The sequence below is a fragment of the Tenrec ecaudatus genome, chromosome 1 (assembly GCF_050624435.1).
Source record: "Tenrec ecaudatus isolate mTenEca1 chromosome 1, mTenEca1.hap1, whole genome shotgun sequence".
Taxonomy (NCBI): domain Eukaryota; kingdom Metazoa; phylum Chordata; class Mammalia; order Afrosoricida; family Tenrecidae; genus Tenrec; species Tenrec ecaudatus.
In genome coordinates this window covers 7,278,689-7,298,666 of record NC_134530.1, presented here as the reverse complement: position 1 = coordinate 7,298,666, position 19,978 = coordinate 7,278,689, and the positions used below count along the sequence as shown (strand labels likewise).

Below are 19,978 nucleotides of genomic sequence, written 5' to 3'. Positions count from 1 at the left end.
ACAATGATATCCCTACTTCTACATGCCTTCTGAATCTGACCTTAACCTCTGGCAACTCCCTGTCAATGTACCGCCCTAACCATTCATCAACACAATTGTACTTACTTGTGTTGCTAATGGCATTTTTCTATAATTTGTGTTCTGCTGTGTCACCTTTCTTTAAAGTTAGCACAAATAGGTATCTTTTCTAGTGAGTTGACCAAGTAGCTGTCTTTTAAATTTCTTGGCATAGAAAAGTGACTAATTCCAATGCTTCATTAGCTTGTTAAAACATTTCAATTGGTATTTCATCAAGTCATAGAGACTTGTTTGTGGCTAATACTTTCCGTGATGCTTGAAATTCTTCATTCAATACCACTGGTTCTTGATCATATGGTACCTCTTGAAATGGTTGATGGTCAACTATTTCTTTTTGGTACAGTGAGCCAGTGTATTCTTTCCACCTTGTTTCGATACTTCCTGCATCATTGAATATTTTGCCTATAGAATCTTTGAATATTGTAACGTGAGCCTTGAATTTTATCTTGAGTTCTTTCAGTTCATGATATGCTGAGTGTGTTCTTCCTTTTTTATTTTCTAACTGTAGGTCTTTTCACATTTCATTATAATATTTTACTTTGTTTTCTCAAACTGCCCTTTGAAATGTTCTGTTCAGCTCTTTTGCTTCATTATTTCTTCCATTTGCCCTCACTAGCTATGATTTTTGACCTTTTATTTGGGCATAATCTTAGATTTATAGAAGAGTTCTAAGAGAAGCACAAATAGTTTTCCAAAGCCAACATTTTACTGCCTTATCTACTTTTTCTGTCTTCTTCTTCTCTACATTGCCCTTTGCCCACTCCCCCTCTTTTTCTATTTTTTCTCCTCATTCTCCTCCTTCTTGTCTCTCTCATAATTTTTCTGAATGCTTTGAGAATAATCGCATTCCAGATATAGTGCCCCCTTCCCTTTTAATGTTTAGTATTTCCTACAAACAGTGGATTTTCTCTTGCTTGGGTCCACAATCAATGCTCATGTGAGTAGCAGTCAGGAGATCAAAGGATTCATTACATTAGATAAATGTGCTGTACAGGACTTCTTTAGAGTATTCAAGATCAAGGATGTTACTTTAAGGACTGTGGTGTGCTTGACCCAAGTCATAGTATTTTCAATTTCCTCATGTCCTTGTGAAAGTTTGATATGAAATAAGGAAGACAGAAGGAATATAGATGCATTTGAGTTGTGGTCCTGGGAAGAATAGCAAAAGTGCTGCAAAAGTAAAAGGGCAAACCAATCTGTCTTGTAAGAAGTATGGCCACAGGTAGCAGTAAGAATGGCTAGACTTGAGCTCATACACTCTGGGCACGTTGTCCGGATCGGGCAGTCCTTGGGGAGGGACATCATTTTTGGTGAAGTGGAGGGATCAGTAAAAAGAGTAGGCTCTCAAGGAGATGGCTAACACCACGGCTGCAACAATGGGAGCAATTAGGAGGATGGTGCAGGATTGGGCAGTGTTTTGTTCTGTCAGGCATAGGTAGCTGTGGGATGGAACTGATTCTCTAGCACGTCACAACAGAACATTTCTGAGTCTCTTCTGACATTTGCTTTGGTCTTTTTTCCTGTGTTTGTAATGACCTTTTGTTTTCATCCTGCACGATGCTCTCCCACAGTTCATCAGGTCTTCTGTCTGCAGTGTTCAATGAGCTAAATCTGTTCTTGAGACTGTCTCAAAATTCAGGTGGGATAGACTAGGCAGTGTTCCCTTCGGTGGTGCATGGGGTCATTATTGGTTGGAATAGACTCAATGACACGTAACAATAGCAAAAATAATGATATTTGGCTCATTAAACTACATTAAGTAAAAATGCAGAAATTAGTGTTGACATAACACTATTATAAAATTTACACAAATCAATTTTATTTCAATAATTTTCTGGATAGTGTTGATTTGGATTGTTGTTAGGTGCCATTAAATTATTTCTAACTCATAGCAACCCCACATACCACCATGAAACACTGCCCAGGCTGTGCCATGTCCACAGTGATTTCTGTGGTTAACTCCTTTTGATGAACATACTCGGTTAATTCATCTCCTTGCGCTTTTTCCACTTTTGAGTGTAATTGAGGGAAAAAGAACATTGAATAAGGCAGTCCAAAGAAGTGTCAATACAATTGAATTATGGTACCAGTGAAGAATTTTGAAAGTACCATGGATTGCCAAAAAAAAAAATAGATCTGTTTTGGAAGAATTACCACCAGAATGCTACACAGGGATGATTCGACTTCAGATCATATACTTTGGACAAGTTATTAGGAGAAATCAGTCCCTGAAAAGGACATCACGATTGGTAGAGGGTCATTGCAAAAGAGGAAGACTATCCACAAGAGAGATTGACTCAGTGGCCGCAACAATGGGCTCAAAGATAAAAACAATTGTGCGATGGCTAAGGACAATATTTCGTTCTGTTGCACTTAGGGTAGCTATGAGTTGGAACTAACTTGATGACACCCAACAACGACAGCGATAACGTAGCAAAAGCTAAGTCCAGACTTTTCATTCCATGAGGTTGATGCATCTCTTTCATGTCCTTTGTTCTGGAGCAGCCTCTAGATGTTCTTTGTCTTTTATAACATTAGCATTTTTAAGGTCATAGGTCAGCATTACGCAGAACATCTTTTAAATTAGATTTTTCTAGCCTTCACTACTCTTTAGATTGAGGAGATGCATTTTATATAGAAATCTCACACCAGTGATATGGTATCCTTTTCAGTACATCTTGTCAAAAGGTATGTGATGTTGATTTGCCCCGTTATTGAAACTCCATGACAGTAGTGTTATAAAATAAACGTTTAAGAAGGACAACTGGGATTAGAGACTCAATTTTTCAGGGTTTCAACAAATTTATAAGTAGATGGATGTCCAAGTATTAGAATGACTGGAATTGTCAAAATTGATATTATATACAACATACCAGATAGCTATTAATTAATTTTTCTTCTTTATAGAAGCATCAGCTACATGGAAACAGAAAATCAAACAGGAGTTTTAGAGTTTATCCTCCTTGGAATTTCTGAGAATAAAGAATTGCAACCCCTCATATTTGGGATTTTCCTGACCATGTACCTGGTCACCATGCTTGGGAATCTGTTCATCATCCTGGCTGTCAGCTCTGATCCCCACCTCCACACCCCTATGTATTTCTTCCTCTCTAACCTGTCCTTGGCTGACATCTGTTTCAGCACCACCATAGTCCCCAAGATGCTGATGAACATCCATTTGGACAACAAAACGATCTCCTATCTGGACTGTTTCGCTCAGGTCTTTTTCACCATGTTTTTCCCTATTCTGGACACTGTACTCCTGACTGTGATGGCCTATGACCGGTTTGTGGCAATTTGTCACCCTCTGCACTACACACTCATCATGAGCCCTCGCCTCTGCTGCCTGCTGGTGTTTATTTCCTGGTTCATTGGCATCATGGTATCCCTCCTCCATATTTTTTTGATGATGCCTCTGAGCTTCTGTGCAAGTAGTGAAATTATGCATTTCTTCTGTGAACTGCACACGATGCTCATGGTGGCCTGCTCTGACACCCTCCTGAACAACATTTTGATGTATTTAATGACTGGTGTGCTGGGGGTCATTCCCCTGGTTGGAATCCTTTTCTCTTACTCACAAATTATTTCATCCGTCAGTAAGATGTCCTCAGCTGGGGGGAAGCAAAAGGCATTTTCTACGTGTGGCTCTCACCTCTCAGTTGTTTCTCTGTTTTTTGGGACAGGGGTGGGTGTCTACTTCACTTCTGCAGTGACTAACTCTCCCACGTTAGTCGCAATCGCTTCGGTGATGTACACTATAGTTACCCCCATGCTGAACCCCTTCATCTACAGCATGAAGAACAAGGATGTCAAGGGGGCCCTGGGGAGGCTGCTCAGCAAAATGGTCTCTTGTCTATGATGGACCCACTGGCCCCAGGCTAAGAAGATTTGTCAGTACCAATGGCAAATGAATTGATCGTGAAGTAGATCAAATTCCTACTCCTGGATCCCTAAAACCATCTTATTCTTTTACTTGATTATGGTGTTTATATAACTTTCTTCTCATAATCTTTACATTTTTTTAAACAATTTCTCCAATCACACTTGTGCCCCACACTCTGCTGCAAAATTATGCCCGATGACTTTTACTAATTACACCATGAGTAATTATGAGATTTCCTTCCCATTCCTTTGTGATCTGTCTGTCATTTTTCTCACTTGTGTGCTTGTGAGTTCTAAACTTGATTTTGAAGGATTTCCATGGTTTTGCTTTTGCAAGTATTAGTACAGATTCTTAATGACATTATTAACCCTATTTTACATCTATGTATTTGCATGTCAATATTTCTTGTTTATGTGTGAGACTCACCAACAGTGTTTTTTTAATTGAATAAAGTATGGTTAAAATACAAAACAGAAAGAGCTGTTTGTTAGTGTTCGTCATTTTTTAAGCATGTGCTAAATACTCTGCCTATGTTATATTATAGTCCGTGTGATATTAGTTGTTGAATCGATTCCAAATCATGGCAACTCCACTTGGGTCAGAATGAAGCTATTCTTTTTTTTAAACGTTTTATTAGGGGCTCATACAACTCTTATCACAGTCCATACATATACGTACATCAATTGTATAAAGCACATCTGTACATTCTTTGCCCTAATCATTTTCTTTTCTTTCTTTCTTTTTTTTCCCCTTTTCTTTTTTTACATTTTATTAGGGACTCATACAACTCTTATCACAATCCATACATATACATACATCAATTGTATAAAGCACATCCATACATTCCCTGCCCCAATCATTCTCAAAGCATTTGCTCTCCACTTAAGCCCTTTGCATCAGGTCCTCTTTTTTTTCCCCTCCCTCCCTGCTCCCCCCTCCTTCATGTGCCCTTTGTAATTTATACATCGTTATTTTGTCATATCTTGCTCTATCCGGAGTCTCCCTTCCCCCCCTTCTCTGTCGTCCCTCTCCCAGGGAGGAGGTCACATGTGGATCCCTGTAATCAGTTCCCCCTTTCCAACCCACTCACCCTACACTCTCCCAGCAGCGCCCCTCACACCCTTGGTCCTGAAGGTATCATCCACCCTGGATTCCCTGTGCCTCCAGCCCTCATATGTACCAGTGTACAACCTCTACCTGCTTGAGGAGAAAACTTCAATTTAGAGTATACTGAGCATAGTCCTCCAAGGATATGCAAGAAAACCAGAGTGTTTCGCCCTAGAGGAAGGAACCCAGAGTATAGGTAATCTGCTGGCTCTATTCAGACACCTAGACTAAGAAATTAGCATGTCAGAAACCCTTCCTTTAGGAAGTCTAACTGATCAGGGAATGGAAGATCTGTTATCCAATTTATCTAACAAGATTCAGAGGCCCTACTTTGTCAGACATAAGACACATACCTGCTCCAGGAGAAAACAGCCAAGCCTTGTACTAGATGCCGGTGCTGTCGCATTCCTCGTCTGGGTGACAAATCTTCAGTCATCGTTACCCACTTTCTATGAGAGGACAAAATTCAGGAGAATTGGACTATGTGGTGGATCCATAGTGCCACACTTTCATAGGATATTACATGTATGGGACACAGAGGAAAGAGTTGGCTGGAAATGGAATTGGCTATGTTTAACTGTAGGGTGAGGGAAACTATGAAGTCTATAAAGAAGGGAGTAGAGAGGGTAATTACTTGGAAGCGAGAATGACTAATTTACTTACTTGCAGTTGCCACTGACTAGAAAGCACTCCCTCCAGTTGGTACTATTGTGTAGTTGATGGAGATGATGTAATACAGTGTCCACGGATCCCACCAACAATAAAATTCTTTTCATTGCTACTTCATAATTGTAATTTTGTAATTTTATGAATCTGGCAACCCCTGTGAAAGTGGCATTTGACCTCCAAAGGGGTTGTGACCCACAGGTTGAGAACCGCTGACCCAGAGCATAGATTCCAAAATGTATTTGCTCATCTGCCCCCTTTTCAGGGGGAAAAGAACCTCAGTGCTCAATGGCAATTAAAGTGTTTTGTACCATAACCCTTGATCCAGGATCAAGTATATGTAGATATCTGCTTTTGCAGCCACTTGAGTTTGTTCCAGAGCCCTCTGTGGACAGGATCTTCTACTTTGGAAAATGTCCTACCCTAACTCTTTCTTAACAATGCTAGATTCCCCTCCTTTGCTCACGAATTTATTTATGATTAAACACATTAATTTCCCTAACTCTATCTTTGTTTCTTCCTTCATCCTGTCCCTTATCTTTACTTGTGTTTCCTATTAGATGCCTTTAAAAAAGAAGCCTGCATTACCCGGTTTCCAGATGGCAGTGTATAAAGACTGGAGTGAGGACGTGGACGGGGACAGGCAAAGGCATTGACACGCATAGCCTTGGCTTGCTCTAGGTCTCCTTTTCTTTTGCTTTGAGAATGTTCCACGTGCATTCAACCCCCCATTGTCCTTTCCTGTTGTTCTTAGTCGCTGTTGAGTCGCTTCCATCTCATGGGGCCCTGTGTGTGCAGAATGGAACTGAGTCAGATGGCGTTCAGTGCTTGACTTCCAGCAGCACGTCACCAGATGTATCTTCGGAGATGCCTTGCGTGTGAACTGTCAACCTTTCAGCTTCACCATTTGCATCACCCAGGGATGCCTCTCTTTCCTATAGTTAACCTTGATGCTGCTTCAGTGTCAGATCTCATTTTTAAACAGACACTTAGAAAAGCCTGGCATCATGTCTTCACTGCTTCTAGCTTTGTTTCTCTTCCATGAAACATGTGACCAGGTCCCTTGATTCATCTGAGAATTTGACTTCCTCGTTACTTTACTCCTTCGTTTCCCTTGCTTTAAATAAGTCTTTCACTCTGGGTATCACGGTACACTATGAATTAGACCATGTTACTCCCTTTATTGAAGCCCCTTCAGAATCTCCATTCTGTATCCATTATCCTCCTCGATGCTCCCCTGAGGTGGGAATCTCTGACCACTGGTTCATCTGCATTCTTTGCCTTTCTCTCTCCCGCTTTGCGCGTTAGCGATAGCAAGTTGCCAAAAGCATTCTGGGACGCAGTGCTCCTTGTTTCTGGACGTTGTCCCTTGCTGTTTTTCCTTCCCCAAATCCCCCTGTCACCCTTCTGCTAGATAGCGGTTCACCTGAGGAATCTTTTTCTGGATTGGGGGCATCTCCATGGTATTCCATTCTTTAGTCTACTGTTAGCTTCACAGTTATCACACTTTACTAAAAATATCCTGTTTCTGTCCCTGTATCAAACTCTGGGAGGTAGATTCCCGGGGACACGGCCTCCCAAATTAACTTAGCTGTCCCCAGTAGTTAATATTTGTCATACGAGCTCCCAAATGAACTTAGTTGTCCTCAATAGTCAATATTTGTTGTAGTTATTAGTTGGTGTGGTTTGGGCTTTGGGTATTGCAGTGAAGGTGTTTTTTGGAAGTAAATTAATGTCTCTCGTGAGTTGATGTTACTTGAAAAAGACAACCATTCACAATGTGGATGAGCTTTGTCCAATTCAAAATGCCTATGAGACAGAGTAGAACTGCACTGTGTGGTTGTATGAGCTGTCGTCTTCATGGGAGCACTCTTAAGTCTTCTCCCTGTGCAGACTCTTGGTGGTTTTGAATCACAGATGAGTGTAAATAGGTTAGATAGGAGTGTCTCCAAGTATTCTTTTACATCCATTGGGTCTGTTTCTCTGGAGAACCCTCATTGACGCATGCAAAGGGGGAATTTAGAAGATGACGCCTGTCCTCATTTATAATCACAGCAGAACAGCTTGGGTGATGCATTTATCTTGTGGCTCTGGTGAACAATATTAAAAGTAACACGGACTGCCCAAAGGACCAGCAAACATCTCTTAGAAGAAGTATAGTCAGCATGTTTCTTAAAGGCAAGGATAACGAGACTTTGTTTCAGATATTTGGGGCATGCTAGGAGAGACCAGGCCCCAGAGAAGGACATCATGCTTAGTACAGTAGAGGAGCAACAAAAAGCAGAAGACCTTTGACTAGATATGTTCACACAGTGAGCAACAATGGGCTCAGGCATAAAAGTAATTGTGAGGAAGGCACAGGATCGGGCAGCATTTCCTTATGGTGTACATCATGTTGCTAGGAGTCTGAACTGACCCCAGGGGTCCTAACAATAAACAACAGCAAGATTGCAGACCAGGGACTGTTTGTCGTGTGAAAAATGTTCAGGGAGCATTGGGTCCTCATCTTGCTGGATATCAACAGTCCCTAGAGCATTAATAATTTGTTAACATGATTTATTATTTGGTAAAGTCTGTCCCATGATTTCCATAAGGGCTTTTTGTCTTTCCTCCCTCTTTCTTTCTCTCATCAGCCTCTCACCCACCCACCCCACCTCTAGAAATCCAACCCACATCCTATGCATCCCACAAAATTGTATCCAGATTAATTCCCGTCTCTCAAATTTCTTCACCACTCAGACATAGTTATTGGATGATGTCCTACATCTCCTTTCTAGCCCCAGGCTCCCAGGAAAAGCAACTGTCATTGAATAAGTTACTACCATTCACTGGACTCCCATATTCCACAAGCATTGTAGTATTTTATCTCTATGTTCCAAAGTCCCCTCAAATATAGAGATCTTATTTTTCTGAACCAGAGATAAAAGGGAATAAAGTCGTTAGATGAGTGTCCCAGCATGTAAGGAACAGAATTCAGTCAACATTCTGAAATTTTTCATGTCACAGAATGACAGAAAAGAGGATTTCTAAATAATGTTAAGGCTTTTGTGCCCAATGCTCCCTTTGAAGTTGAGGAGAATCTAGAAAAGTTCTGTCCAAAATATATTTATTTTTCATATTCTTTCCTGTTTCAATTTCCTAGCTGACTTACCGTCAACATGCAAGCAGAAAATCAAACAAGCACTTTAGAATTTTTCCTCCTAGGATTTTCCCAGGACTCAGAGAACCAGTCCTTCATATTTGGAATGTTCCTGTCCATGTACGTGGTCACTGTTTTTGGAAACCTACTCATTACAACGGTCATCATCTCTGACTCACACCTCCATATCTCTAACCTGTCCTTGGCTGACATCTGTTTCACCTCTACCACCATCCCCAAGATGCTGGTGAACATCCAGACCCAGAGCATATCCATCACCCATGCAGGCTACATCACACAGATATATTTTTTCATGGTTTTTGGAAGCATGGACTCATTTCTCCTGACTATAATGGCCTATGACTGGTTTGTAGCTATGTGTCACCCCCTGCACTACCCAGCCATCATGAACCCCCGCCTCTGTGGTCCACGAGTTTGTATCTCCTGGTTCATCAGCTTGATGAATTCCCTAGTGCTGACTCTGTTGATGCTTTGGCTCTTCTTCTGCACCAACTGGATACTTTATATCTTTTCCTGTCAACTTTCTCAGGTTCTTGCAGTGTTCTGCTCTGATACACTCCTTAATTACATCCTGCTGTAGATAGTAACTTGCCTCATTGCTATTGTTCCCTTCTCAGGGATCCTCTCCTCATACACTCAGATCATCTCCTCTATCTTGAGAATTCCATGGGCTGAAGGGAAGTGTAAAGCATTTTCCACCTGTGGAGCTCACCTGTCTGTGGTTTCTTTATTTTATGGGACAGGCCTTGGGGTCTGCCTGGGTGCTGGATTATCATCCTCTTCCTGGAGTGGCATGATTGCCTTAGTGATGTACACCACCATTGTCATTCCCATGTGGAACCCCTTCATTTCCAGCCTAAGAAACAGGGACATCAAGAAGGCTGTGTGCAAAGACTTCTCAGGAGAACACTTTAAGTTCAATCATGGGCACATTATTCTTGATTGTTTGTTTTATTTTAGCCAGTATTGGACTAAAGAAAGCCTCCTTTTAAAACACTAAGTGTCCCTGGGTGATGTAAATAGATCGACTAAATGTTTGGGATTCATATCTAACTAACAATATCTCAGAAGACACAACTCAGAAATATCCTTCCAAAGATCATAGCTTAAAATTTCTGTGGAGTGCAGTTCTTCCCCCACACAAATAGGGTCATTATGAGCCAGAATCAACTCAGCAAGAATTAACAACAACAATAACAGAATGTTATAGACTCAGAAACCTACTGGGACAACTCTTCATGTCCTAAGGGATTGACATGGTTCTCAATAGAATGGGTGGCTGTGAGGTTTTAAAAATCCATAATGGATTAGCAATTCTCCTCTCTCTCTGTCTGGTTAGCTGGAAGTTTCCAATTGCTAACTTCAAGGGTAACAGCCCAGTCCATAACCATTATGCCACCAAGTCTCTCCAGGCTCTTTATTTTGGAGAAGCACGGGGATTTCTATTTCCTTGAAGAGTTATAGTCTCAAAATGCACAGAACCAGTGCTGCTCTGTCTTTCTTAGAGGGTTGCTGTGAGTCGGGATTCACTTGATGGCAGTGAATGTAGTTTGGTTTGGCTCTATTTTTGCTGTGATCCTCTGAGTAAGAAAGGTTAAACATTAATTATAATAATGTGTGACCACAGTATTCCTCACCAGATGGTATATGGTAGCTGAAAAATAGGTCAGGCAATAGTAACAATATTTTGAAATTAGATGTGTTTGGTAGAACTAAGAACTGGGATGAGAAAGTATATGTGGACTATTTCATGACTTTATTCGACAAGATGAAAAAACTGAAACTTTGACAGAGAGCTGCCAAGGTAAAACTAAATAGGGGTCCTAAGCCAGTACCTCTAAATTAGGAATCCAGATTTGACAAAACACAGCCATTGCAAGTGAACCCCACAGTTGTTTGCAGTTTCTGGGTATGGGAATGGAGGGCAAGCCTTCAAAAGGTTTCTAGGCGTTTTTAAGACATCCTGCGTGATTTAAAACTTAATATTTTACTTGAGTCTATCCAAATGGTAGTTTCTCTGAATAGCACTCACTACCTGTTGTTAGCCAGGAAGTTCAACATACAATTGACAATCCATAGGCAGAACCCACCAGCCCAACTCTTGGCTTTATTTGTTGTTTGCTTTTCTTTTTCCCTCATTCTCATTCAAGAGTAAAAATAGAATGACTTTGTTCTACTAATGGGCTGCAGAAAAAGGAGTCTTTCCAATCCCGACTACGAAAGTTGATGGAGTAACGAAGATCTTTTAAGGCTATTCCTTCGTTATGAAAACCTTGAGACAGAATACTAACAAATGGTCCAATAGCAACCACACAATGAAGCAGAGAAAAACCTCAATTTATAACAAAATTGAAAATATTAAAAACTGGAGTATGATGTACACAGTCATATGCTTTTGCATGTCAATAAAACACAAGTAAACATCTTTCTGGTATTCTCTGTTTTCAGCCAAGATCCATCTGACTTCACCAATGATATCCTGCCCAAACTTCTGGAAACTCCCTGCTACCTTTGTTGTTGAAACCACTTTGCATGATTATAGCATGATCTTAAGCAAAATATTCCTTCAATGAGATATCAATAACATTGTTCTATAATTTGAGCGTTCTGTTGGGTCACCTTCCTGTTGAATGGGTACAAGTCGGTTGGCCAGATAGCTCTCAGTTGGCAAGATAGTTGGCCAGATAGCTATCATCTACCAAATCTTCTGGCACAATTGAGCGCTGCTGGTGCTTCAGTGTCATTGGTTCTTGATTATATGCTACCTCTTGGAATGGTTGAATGGAGCCCTAGTGGCGTAATGATCAGGTATTGGGCTGCGATCAGCAAGATCTGTAGTTCAAAACAACCAGCCCCTCCATGGAAGAAAGAAGAAAGACTGAGCATTCTACTCCCTTAAACAGTCACAGTCTTGGAAACACTCTTTGAGGGCTTTTTTTTTTTTTTTCGTTCTCTCCCTCTACTTTTACTAAACAAGATGTCCTTCTAGAGGGACTGGTCTCTATGGACAGCACAGCTGAAGTACGGACGGGAAAATCTGACCATCCTTCCCTCTGAGGACCACACTGGCTGTACTTCGTGAAAGGCAGATTGATCTGTCCCTTTCGCAGTCCGTGATATGTTCAATATTCTTGGTCAGCACACTTTGCATGCACTTACTCTTCTTTGGTTTCCAACTCAATGCCCAATTTTCACACGCATGTTAAGCAATTGAACATATCAGGAGTTGAGTCCGGCCCATCTGCGTCCTCAAAGTGACACCCTTGCTTTCGATACTCTAATGAGGAATTGTGCAGCACATTTACTTAATACAGCTCCCTTTTTGATCTCTTGACTAGTGCTTTCATCAGCAAGGGGATCTCAAGTGGCAGACAAATGGGCTTTGGGTCTGCACTGTGCACTACCCGCTCATTCACTATGGTAAGATTTTTTTTTCCTGATGATTCCTTTTATCTGATCCCTTCAACACCTCATGATTGCACAGGCTGGTGTGCTTCTTCCATGTGCGTTTTGTTGCTTCTGAGCTAGATGGCAGCTTGTTTACCTTCAAGTCTTTAAGACTGCAGATGCTATAACTTCTGATAGCCGGGAACCATCAGCGTTCTTCACCACATTTTCTTATGCACCCATTTGTTTTCAGCGATCGTATCATGGAGGTGTGCACCCAATGATATGATTTTTTGTTCTTTGATGCCTGATAACTGATTCCTTCAGCATCTTGTGATCACAAAGGCTTGTTTCGTCTTCCATGTAGACTTTGTTGCTTCTGAGCTAAATGACCGCTTGTTTACCCTCAAGCTTTTAAGACCCCAGATGCTATATCTTTTGATAGCCGGGCACCATCAGCTTTCTTCACCATATTTGCTTATTCCCCCGCTTTGTCTTCAGCAGTTGTGCTGGGGAGGTGAGCATCATAGAATGCCAATTTAATAGAAGAAAGTATTCTTGCACTGAGGGAGTATTTGAATGGAAGTCCAATGTCATTCTGCTACCTTAATACTAAACCTATAAATATAGACACATAGTTCTATTCCCCCATCTCATGTATAAATATATTTGCATATGTATATGTCTTTATCTAGACCTATATAAATGTCCTTTGCCTCCCATGTCTTTCCTCTATTCCCCCTGATTTTCCTCCTGCCCCACTATCATGCTCAGTCCCCACCTTGGTTTCAGCAATTCCTCTTGGTTAAATTACCCTTGATCATGCCCCTCCCCCCAGAAGTATTTATTTCAAATGACTGCATTGAATCTGAAGCTCCGGGAGAGGGAAATATCTGATTGGAGCACACGGGAGCAGATGAAGGGAGAGGAGGAAAGAGTGGAGCACATCCTGGCCCACCAGGCCTTGAGGACAATGACCCAAATTAGAGCAGCCAGTCCACAGAGAGGATCACATGGCCAGCTGCACTATGAGTTATGACGCCACTCACTGACCTATGGCCCTGCGGGGGACAGCATCGGAGACACTGTGTGGGAATTGTGCCCGATCTGAACCTGCCACACTGAAGCAAAACACTGGGGGAGTGCAGCAGAACAGCAAGGGAATGAAGTGGCGAGGTCCCCAGGGAATACTGAAGGTGGACTTTGCGGCCAGGGCGTGGTGCCCCAACAGACTGGACTGGAAAACATTCCTAAAGGCCAACAAATAATCTTTGAACTAACTACAAGCTTTTCTTTCTTGTTTTGTTTTTTGTCATTGGTTATGGTGTAGTTATTGTTGTTGTTGTTGTTGTATATTGTGGCTTGGTTTTGCTCTGTCTTGTTTTTGTGCATGTTATTATCTCCGCAGGTCTGTCTAATTGAGATAGGCTGGATGAACAATCTGGAAGAGAAGACAATGGGACCAACAGTTCCTGGGGGACATGGGAGAGGGGGAGCTGAGGGGAGAGGAAGTGGTGTTAATAAACCCAGGAACAAGGGAACAACAAGTGATTCTTGAAACATTTCTGAGGTTATTCCATAGATTCATGGAATCTTGTTTTGTTCCAAGACTCGCAGAGCAGCTTGTACTTCTTCCTTCAGCACCATTGTTGTTGTTGTTGTTTTTGCTCATATTCTACCTCCTGAAATGGAAGGAGTGTCACCTAGTACTTTTTTGTACTGTATGTTCTTTCCATCTTTTGTTATGCTTCGCTCATCATTCAATATTTTGCCCATATAATATTTCCACATTGCAAGTCAAGGCTTGACTTTTTTCTCAGTTCGTTCAGTTTAATATATCCTGAGCTTATTTTCCCATTTTAGTTTTCTAACTCTATATCTTTGCATATTTTATTATAATATTTCACCTTGCCTGCTTACCTGTCCTTTGAAATTTTCTGTTAAGTCCTTTAACTCTATCAGTTCTCCATTTGCTTTAGCTACTCTATAATTAAGAGGGAGCTTCAGAGTCTCATTTGACATCACTTGTTTTTTTCTTTCTTTCCTGTCTTTTCAATGGCCCTTTGATTTCTTAATGTGTAATGTTATTCATGTCATCCCACAGCTCCTCAGGTCTTCTGACATTAGTTTTCAACGTGTCAATTTGTTTTTGAGATGTTCTTGAAGTCCAGGTGGGATACACTCAGGGTCATAATTTGGCTCTAGTGAATAAATGTGAACTCATAGCAACCCCTTATGGGTTTCCAAGGCTGTAGCTGTTTATGGGCATGGAAGGCCAGGCTTTCTGCAACAGAGAGGCTGGTGGTTTTGAACTGCCAAACATGTGGATCACAGCACATTCTCCTCACTAAATGAAAAGCACAAAAGTTATCTGTGGAAAAAGATGGAGAGAATCAATAGAATTAGTTGGAACAAGGCCAGGGATCAACCACCAGACAGATTGCTAATTGTTTATATAAAATTTCAAATTGAAGCTAAGGAAAGTTATAGGTCAATAAGAGCAAAAGTATGACATGGAGAATTTACACATCATCTCAAGAAGAGAGTTTATACACTGAACAAAAATTTCTGAAGACCAAATTGGTAGGCAGGAAGCTGAGGGAAAGGGGAATTGCACCTCAAGGACCCAACAATCAGCAAAGAATAGCAAGGCAAGCGCATAAGGAGAAGAGAATTTCCTGAGATGTGACGTGTTCTAGAATGCTACAGAAATGACATGAACAAGAGGAGCCAATTATTTCATATACATATTTACACACAACCACTTGAATCTTGAAGGTTATATGTAGGTCCCTATAATGGGATCCCCCTTTGCACACCACCCTCCCTCCACCCTCCAGGTATTGCCATTCTCACCACTGGTACTGAAGGGATCTTCCGCCCTGGATTCAGAAATCCTGATTTTTCGTGGGTGAGTAGAGCAAAGAGTGGTCTGTGGCATATGTTCTGTACCTCAAAAACTTGAGCTAGTGAGGAAAATTGGTGTCATTTTTTTAATCAGCAGGTCAAATATACCCAGAAACCATTTTAACATTTTAGGCAACCAAATGTGTATTTTCCACCGTTATATTTATAAGTCTGGGTAGCCAAGAAGCTCCAGAGAGAAGCACTATTCCAATCTTGTGAAATTGTTCATTAGGTTGCTCTTGTTACGTGCCTTTGAGTTGGTTTCCAACTAATCACCACTGTGCAATAAACAGCAACAGAGGGGCCATATCTGACCTCCTGCCTTGCCTATGGCTATAAGGTAAGGGTCAGATAAGACTGTCTGGCAAATCCTGCATTACCTATTTTGACACCAACCCTTCTCCTATTCTACTCTAGGTCTATGCTGGGTTTGGGGCTGGGTCTGGACCAGGAAGCCCCTTGTATCAGCTTCTCCAGAAGACAAATAACCTGCTGAACTTCAAAGCACCTACCTCCAGCATTTCACAAAGCTTACCTCCCCGGGAAGAACACAGTCTCCTCTCCCTGGCATTCCAGGAAGCAAGTTTGCTGACAACTAAATGATTTACTGACAGGTCATCTCCTGACCCAAAACTTGCAACCGCAGCACAAAAATCCCCTTCCCCTTATGGGCCCATATGCCTTTAAGCTCATACCCTCTATATATCCTGTCGCCCAGTACCAAGTGGGACTTCCCTGACCTAACTCTTGGGTCTTGGAATCTGCCTGGGGGCTCAAGATGCCCCCATCCTTTTCTCTGCTCTCCCTTCCCTCCTGGGAGTTCTTTCCCTGCCTAAATAAAATCTTTCTCAACTTCACATAGAAATCAGTGGTAGTCACCTAATTTGATGTCAGTTTTAGGATTAAGAGTATATGGGGTGGTGTCTTGGCTCTCAATCTAGAGAAAGCCAATGAGATTTCTGTGGGCATGGCCTTCTCCTGAGAATTCTCAGAAATCTGGCACTTCCTCCTTGTAGGCAGAAGACACTTCTCTCTCTCTGCTACTCCTTGGAAGACCTTGCAGAAGACAAGCCACATGGACGCAACCAGACCTCGGAAGCCGGAGAAACCACAGAGAGACCCCTGCCAGCACTGGGATGTTCCAATGAGACCGGATCCAAAGACTTTCTACGCACTGGCCTGTGATTTTCTGCTTTTGGCATCATTGCATGTGTTTTGTGATTCTGAAAAGGAATTTATAGATTGATATTGGAAATATGGGCTAATATCAGATTTATGGATTTGATCTGGAGTAGCCTGGGATTTTTTTCTCAAAGTTCAATTGCTCTTGTATACAAATCCTTTCTTATACGCTTATGTGTCCATGGATATGTTTCTCTAGTGTACCCGGACTACAGAATCACAGACAATACTCACACTTAGGACTTACTAGAGAAGTTAGGAGGTTAGCACAAGTCAAAATCAGTAAATAGCCAAGATATAGTCATTGGTCTCCTCATCCATCAGTCAAATGTGTCTCTTGGTTCTTAGCCGTCCAGCCACGTGGTAGCCAAGTCTATCTCCAGTTCTTAATTTCTAAGCTACATGCCTTCCTGGGATTTACCTTCATGGACCAGTGAGCCAACCCACCTGTCATTCTGTTCCCCAGGTCCATAGTCTTGGGCCAGATAAGTAGAGGCAACCACAAAGTCTTGGCTCTAAACTCTGAGTCTCCATGCCATATTTGTCATGCATCTGGTCTCAGTGGCCTTTGCCATTCACATAGAGATCTTAAAGAGGGAATTGAAGCATGTTCTTCCAAGGTCTTAAGGATTCCTCTCTTCTCGTCTTTCAGAGATGTCTTGACCTTATAGCCAGTGGGTAACAGAAACTGACCAAGACTCTCTATTAGTGTTACACATGCCTCCTTTGCAGAGTGCCACCCAATCATTTGGTGGGAGTTACAGAATCTTCGGTAGAAGAATCCTTATTTAGAAACTTCACCACAAACCCCATGGGAAATTGGATCAGAGAGTTGTGATTCATAGAGTTCTCACTGGGTGAAATTTGAAAGTATATCAATAGATCTTTCTCTCTGGGCTGTTTTATTCTGGAAGCTCTGTGCAGTACGACAGCAACATGCAAGCGTCCATTGACAGAAAATTGTTGGCCTATCGGTTTATTGGCCAGGGATTGATGTAAGGGCTTGTGTACGGAAGGAAAGGATTCTATGACTGAGCCATCCCTACCCTCCTTCACTCCACAAACATCCTCAAACAGGTATCCCAGAATAAAAGCTGGCAATGTCTCTGCTCACAAGATATGTGGAAATGTGAGCTGCCCATAGAGAATGGTCGTCTTCCAGTGGACAGTTCTAGCTGGCTTCCATCTCAACATCTTCCTGTAAAAGAGGAAACGTCATTGTAAAATTGAAATAAGCTGGTCAGCACTGCCATCTTTAGCTGCAGATTTCATGGGTGTTGATAATGGCGCCAAAAAAATTTGTCATTTACAAATCAAAATCTTTTCTCAGTGTATCATGATGTTGATTGTTGGGCCAGTTATAAGGCTTCTTTTTTCCCTCCATTATGCTGAGATGTAATCCATAGTGAACTGTAAAATATAATCTCCATCAGAAAGTGCTTCAAGTCCTCTTCCCTGTAAGCAAGCAAGGTGGTGACACCTGTATGGAGAGGTTGTTAAAGAGCCTTCTTCCAGCTCTGATGCTGTATCCTTCTTCATCTGCTTTATCTGCTTTGCTTGCTTGCTGATCATACAGATTGCATAGTGGGGTGAAATGATATGAACCTGGCACAAAGCTCTCCTATTTTTAAAACATGCATTAGTCCCTTGCTCGTTAGGAACATCTGCCTATTTTGGTAAGTGTAGGTTCCTCATGAGTACAATGAAATGTTCTGGCCTTGTGATTTATCTCATTGTTATCTCTAATGAGTGCCGTGTTGTCAAATTCCACTATTAAGTCAATAACACACAGGTGAACATCTCTCTCTACTTTCAGCAAAGTAGTAGCATGCCTCAGTGAATCAGAATCTCCCAAAAGCACTAATCTCCTATAGTCAATCTTGACTTTTCCAGTTTTACACCCCCCTCAAAAAAATTCCAGAATAGCAGAAAAATCATTGGTGCTTTCTGGGAATGCCATTGAATGCTTGCCACCTATAAGTATTCCATGAATGTGTCACAAAACAAATAGATTCTCAGGCATTTCTGGAAAATTTGGTTATACAATTTTGGATAAGATGTGACAGAATTGATGTATATTAACAAGAGCCCCAGTTGGTTATTTTGATAAAGGCAAATTTAAGAAATGCTGCCTTAAGGCAGTGACTCTCAAAGGATTGTTCTCAGGACCATCAGCCACATGTCTCTTGGAATTTGTAGAAACCACAAATTATCAGGGCGAAACTCAGACCTTCTGGGACAGAAACTTGGAGATAAATACCAGCAATTTGTGTTCTAAGAAATTCTCAAGGTGATCTTGCTTCAGTCTAAAGGTTGGGCACCATTATCCTAGTTGATCCTGGAATGGTTTACAGCCACCTATCTGAATGAGAAACATGCAAATCAGAATAAACTGACACTTGTCCCCAGTAGGACATACAAGCAAAGCTGGAGTCTTTTCCCCCAGAGGAAAGGGGCCCAGAAGACAAAGGCCCAGGTGGACCCACAGCTGGCTCCAGGGATAAGAAATTAGCAGGTCAGGAAACCTTTTATCTCTACTATCTGCCCATTAGAAATCAAACTGATCAGGGATGGGAAGCTCCATTGACTAATTTCTCTAACAAGCTTCAAAGGGGATTCAGTCTCTGGTGCCTGAAAACTTGTAAGACAGCAACTTGCAATCACGGAAACCCTAATGTGTCAGGCCCAAGACACTCATGCCTTCTCCAGGAGAAATCAGCCAAGCCTCGTACCGCATGCATGGTTCTTCCTCCCTGATCGTCTGGAGGACATTATCTACCTACCGTCTTTATCATCCCGTGTCCATGAGAGCGCAAAATTCAGGGGGAGTTTTCCTCTGTGGTGGATCCGCGCTGAGTAAGTCTTGTGGAAACGGGACGGGAGAGGGTGTTTGCCTTGATGGAAATTGCATTGGCTTTTGTAAAGTATAAGGTGGGAGAAACCCCATTCCAAACACGAAGAAGGTATTTCGAGGCTATTTGTTTAGCACAGAGAATGGCTAGACTACTTACATGAAGTTACCATTGTCTAGAGAGCTCTCAATTTATTTTATATTGTTGTATGACTGCCAGAGGTTATGAAGGGGGGTGGCAGCCTCCCAATCACTCTTCGACACCATAGCACTGCTATGCACTTCACCATCTCGTGATACTGTTACCATGTTGTGTTGCCCTCAAATAAAAACCACTGCCAGACAGTTGATAGTGACTCATAGTGACCCCACCGCAGGGTCGCTGTGAGTTTCTGAGATTGTAACTCGAGTAGAACACCTTCTCTTTGTCCTTCAAAACATCAGGTGGCTTGTGGTTAGAAGCCTAATATGTACCCACTGAAGCATCCGGGCTCTTGACCCTCAAATACAGATAGAGAAGTCTAGTTCTCTTCTTCTATTACCGAGCAACAAGAATGCCAACACCTCTTTCTGATGTCATCTTTGAGATCCTCATTAGTTTAGGAATTTATCTTTGTTTTCTCAAAATTACCTTCCCCAACTGAATCTTTGTTCCTTCTTTCACTTTCTTCCTTTACTGTACCGGTGGTTCCAATTTGAGTTCGTTAAAGTTTATTGTGCCAACCTGGCCGATAAACACATGTGGGGTGAATGGAAG

The 19,978-nt window shown here is 41.7% G+C and overlaps 1 protein-coding gene and 1 pseudogene across 1 annotated transcript; both read left to right on the top strand.

Moving 5' to 3' along the window:
- Window positions 1-2,998: 2,998 nt before the first annotated feature.
- LOC142430809 (olfactory receptor 7D2-like) lies at window positions 2,999-3,937 on the top strand. Its single transcript, XM_075535822.1, has one exon. It carries the CDS (start codon window positions 2,999-3,001, stop codon window positions 3,935-3,937), a length of 939 nt encoding a protein of 312 aa, XP_075391937.1.
- A 4,955-nt stretch (window positions 3,938-8,892) lies between these two features.
- On the top strand, window positions 8,893-9,894 carry LOC142448621 (olfactory receptor 7A17-like; annotated as a pseudogene).
- Window positions 9,895-19,978: the final 10,084 nt, after the last annotated feature.

Coding starts and splice junctions, on each gene's coding strand:
- LOC142430809 (XM_075535822.1), top strand. CDS start 2,999: ATGGAAACAGAAAATCAAACAGGAGTTTTAGAGTTTATCCTCCTTGGA.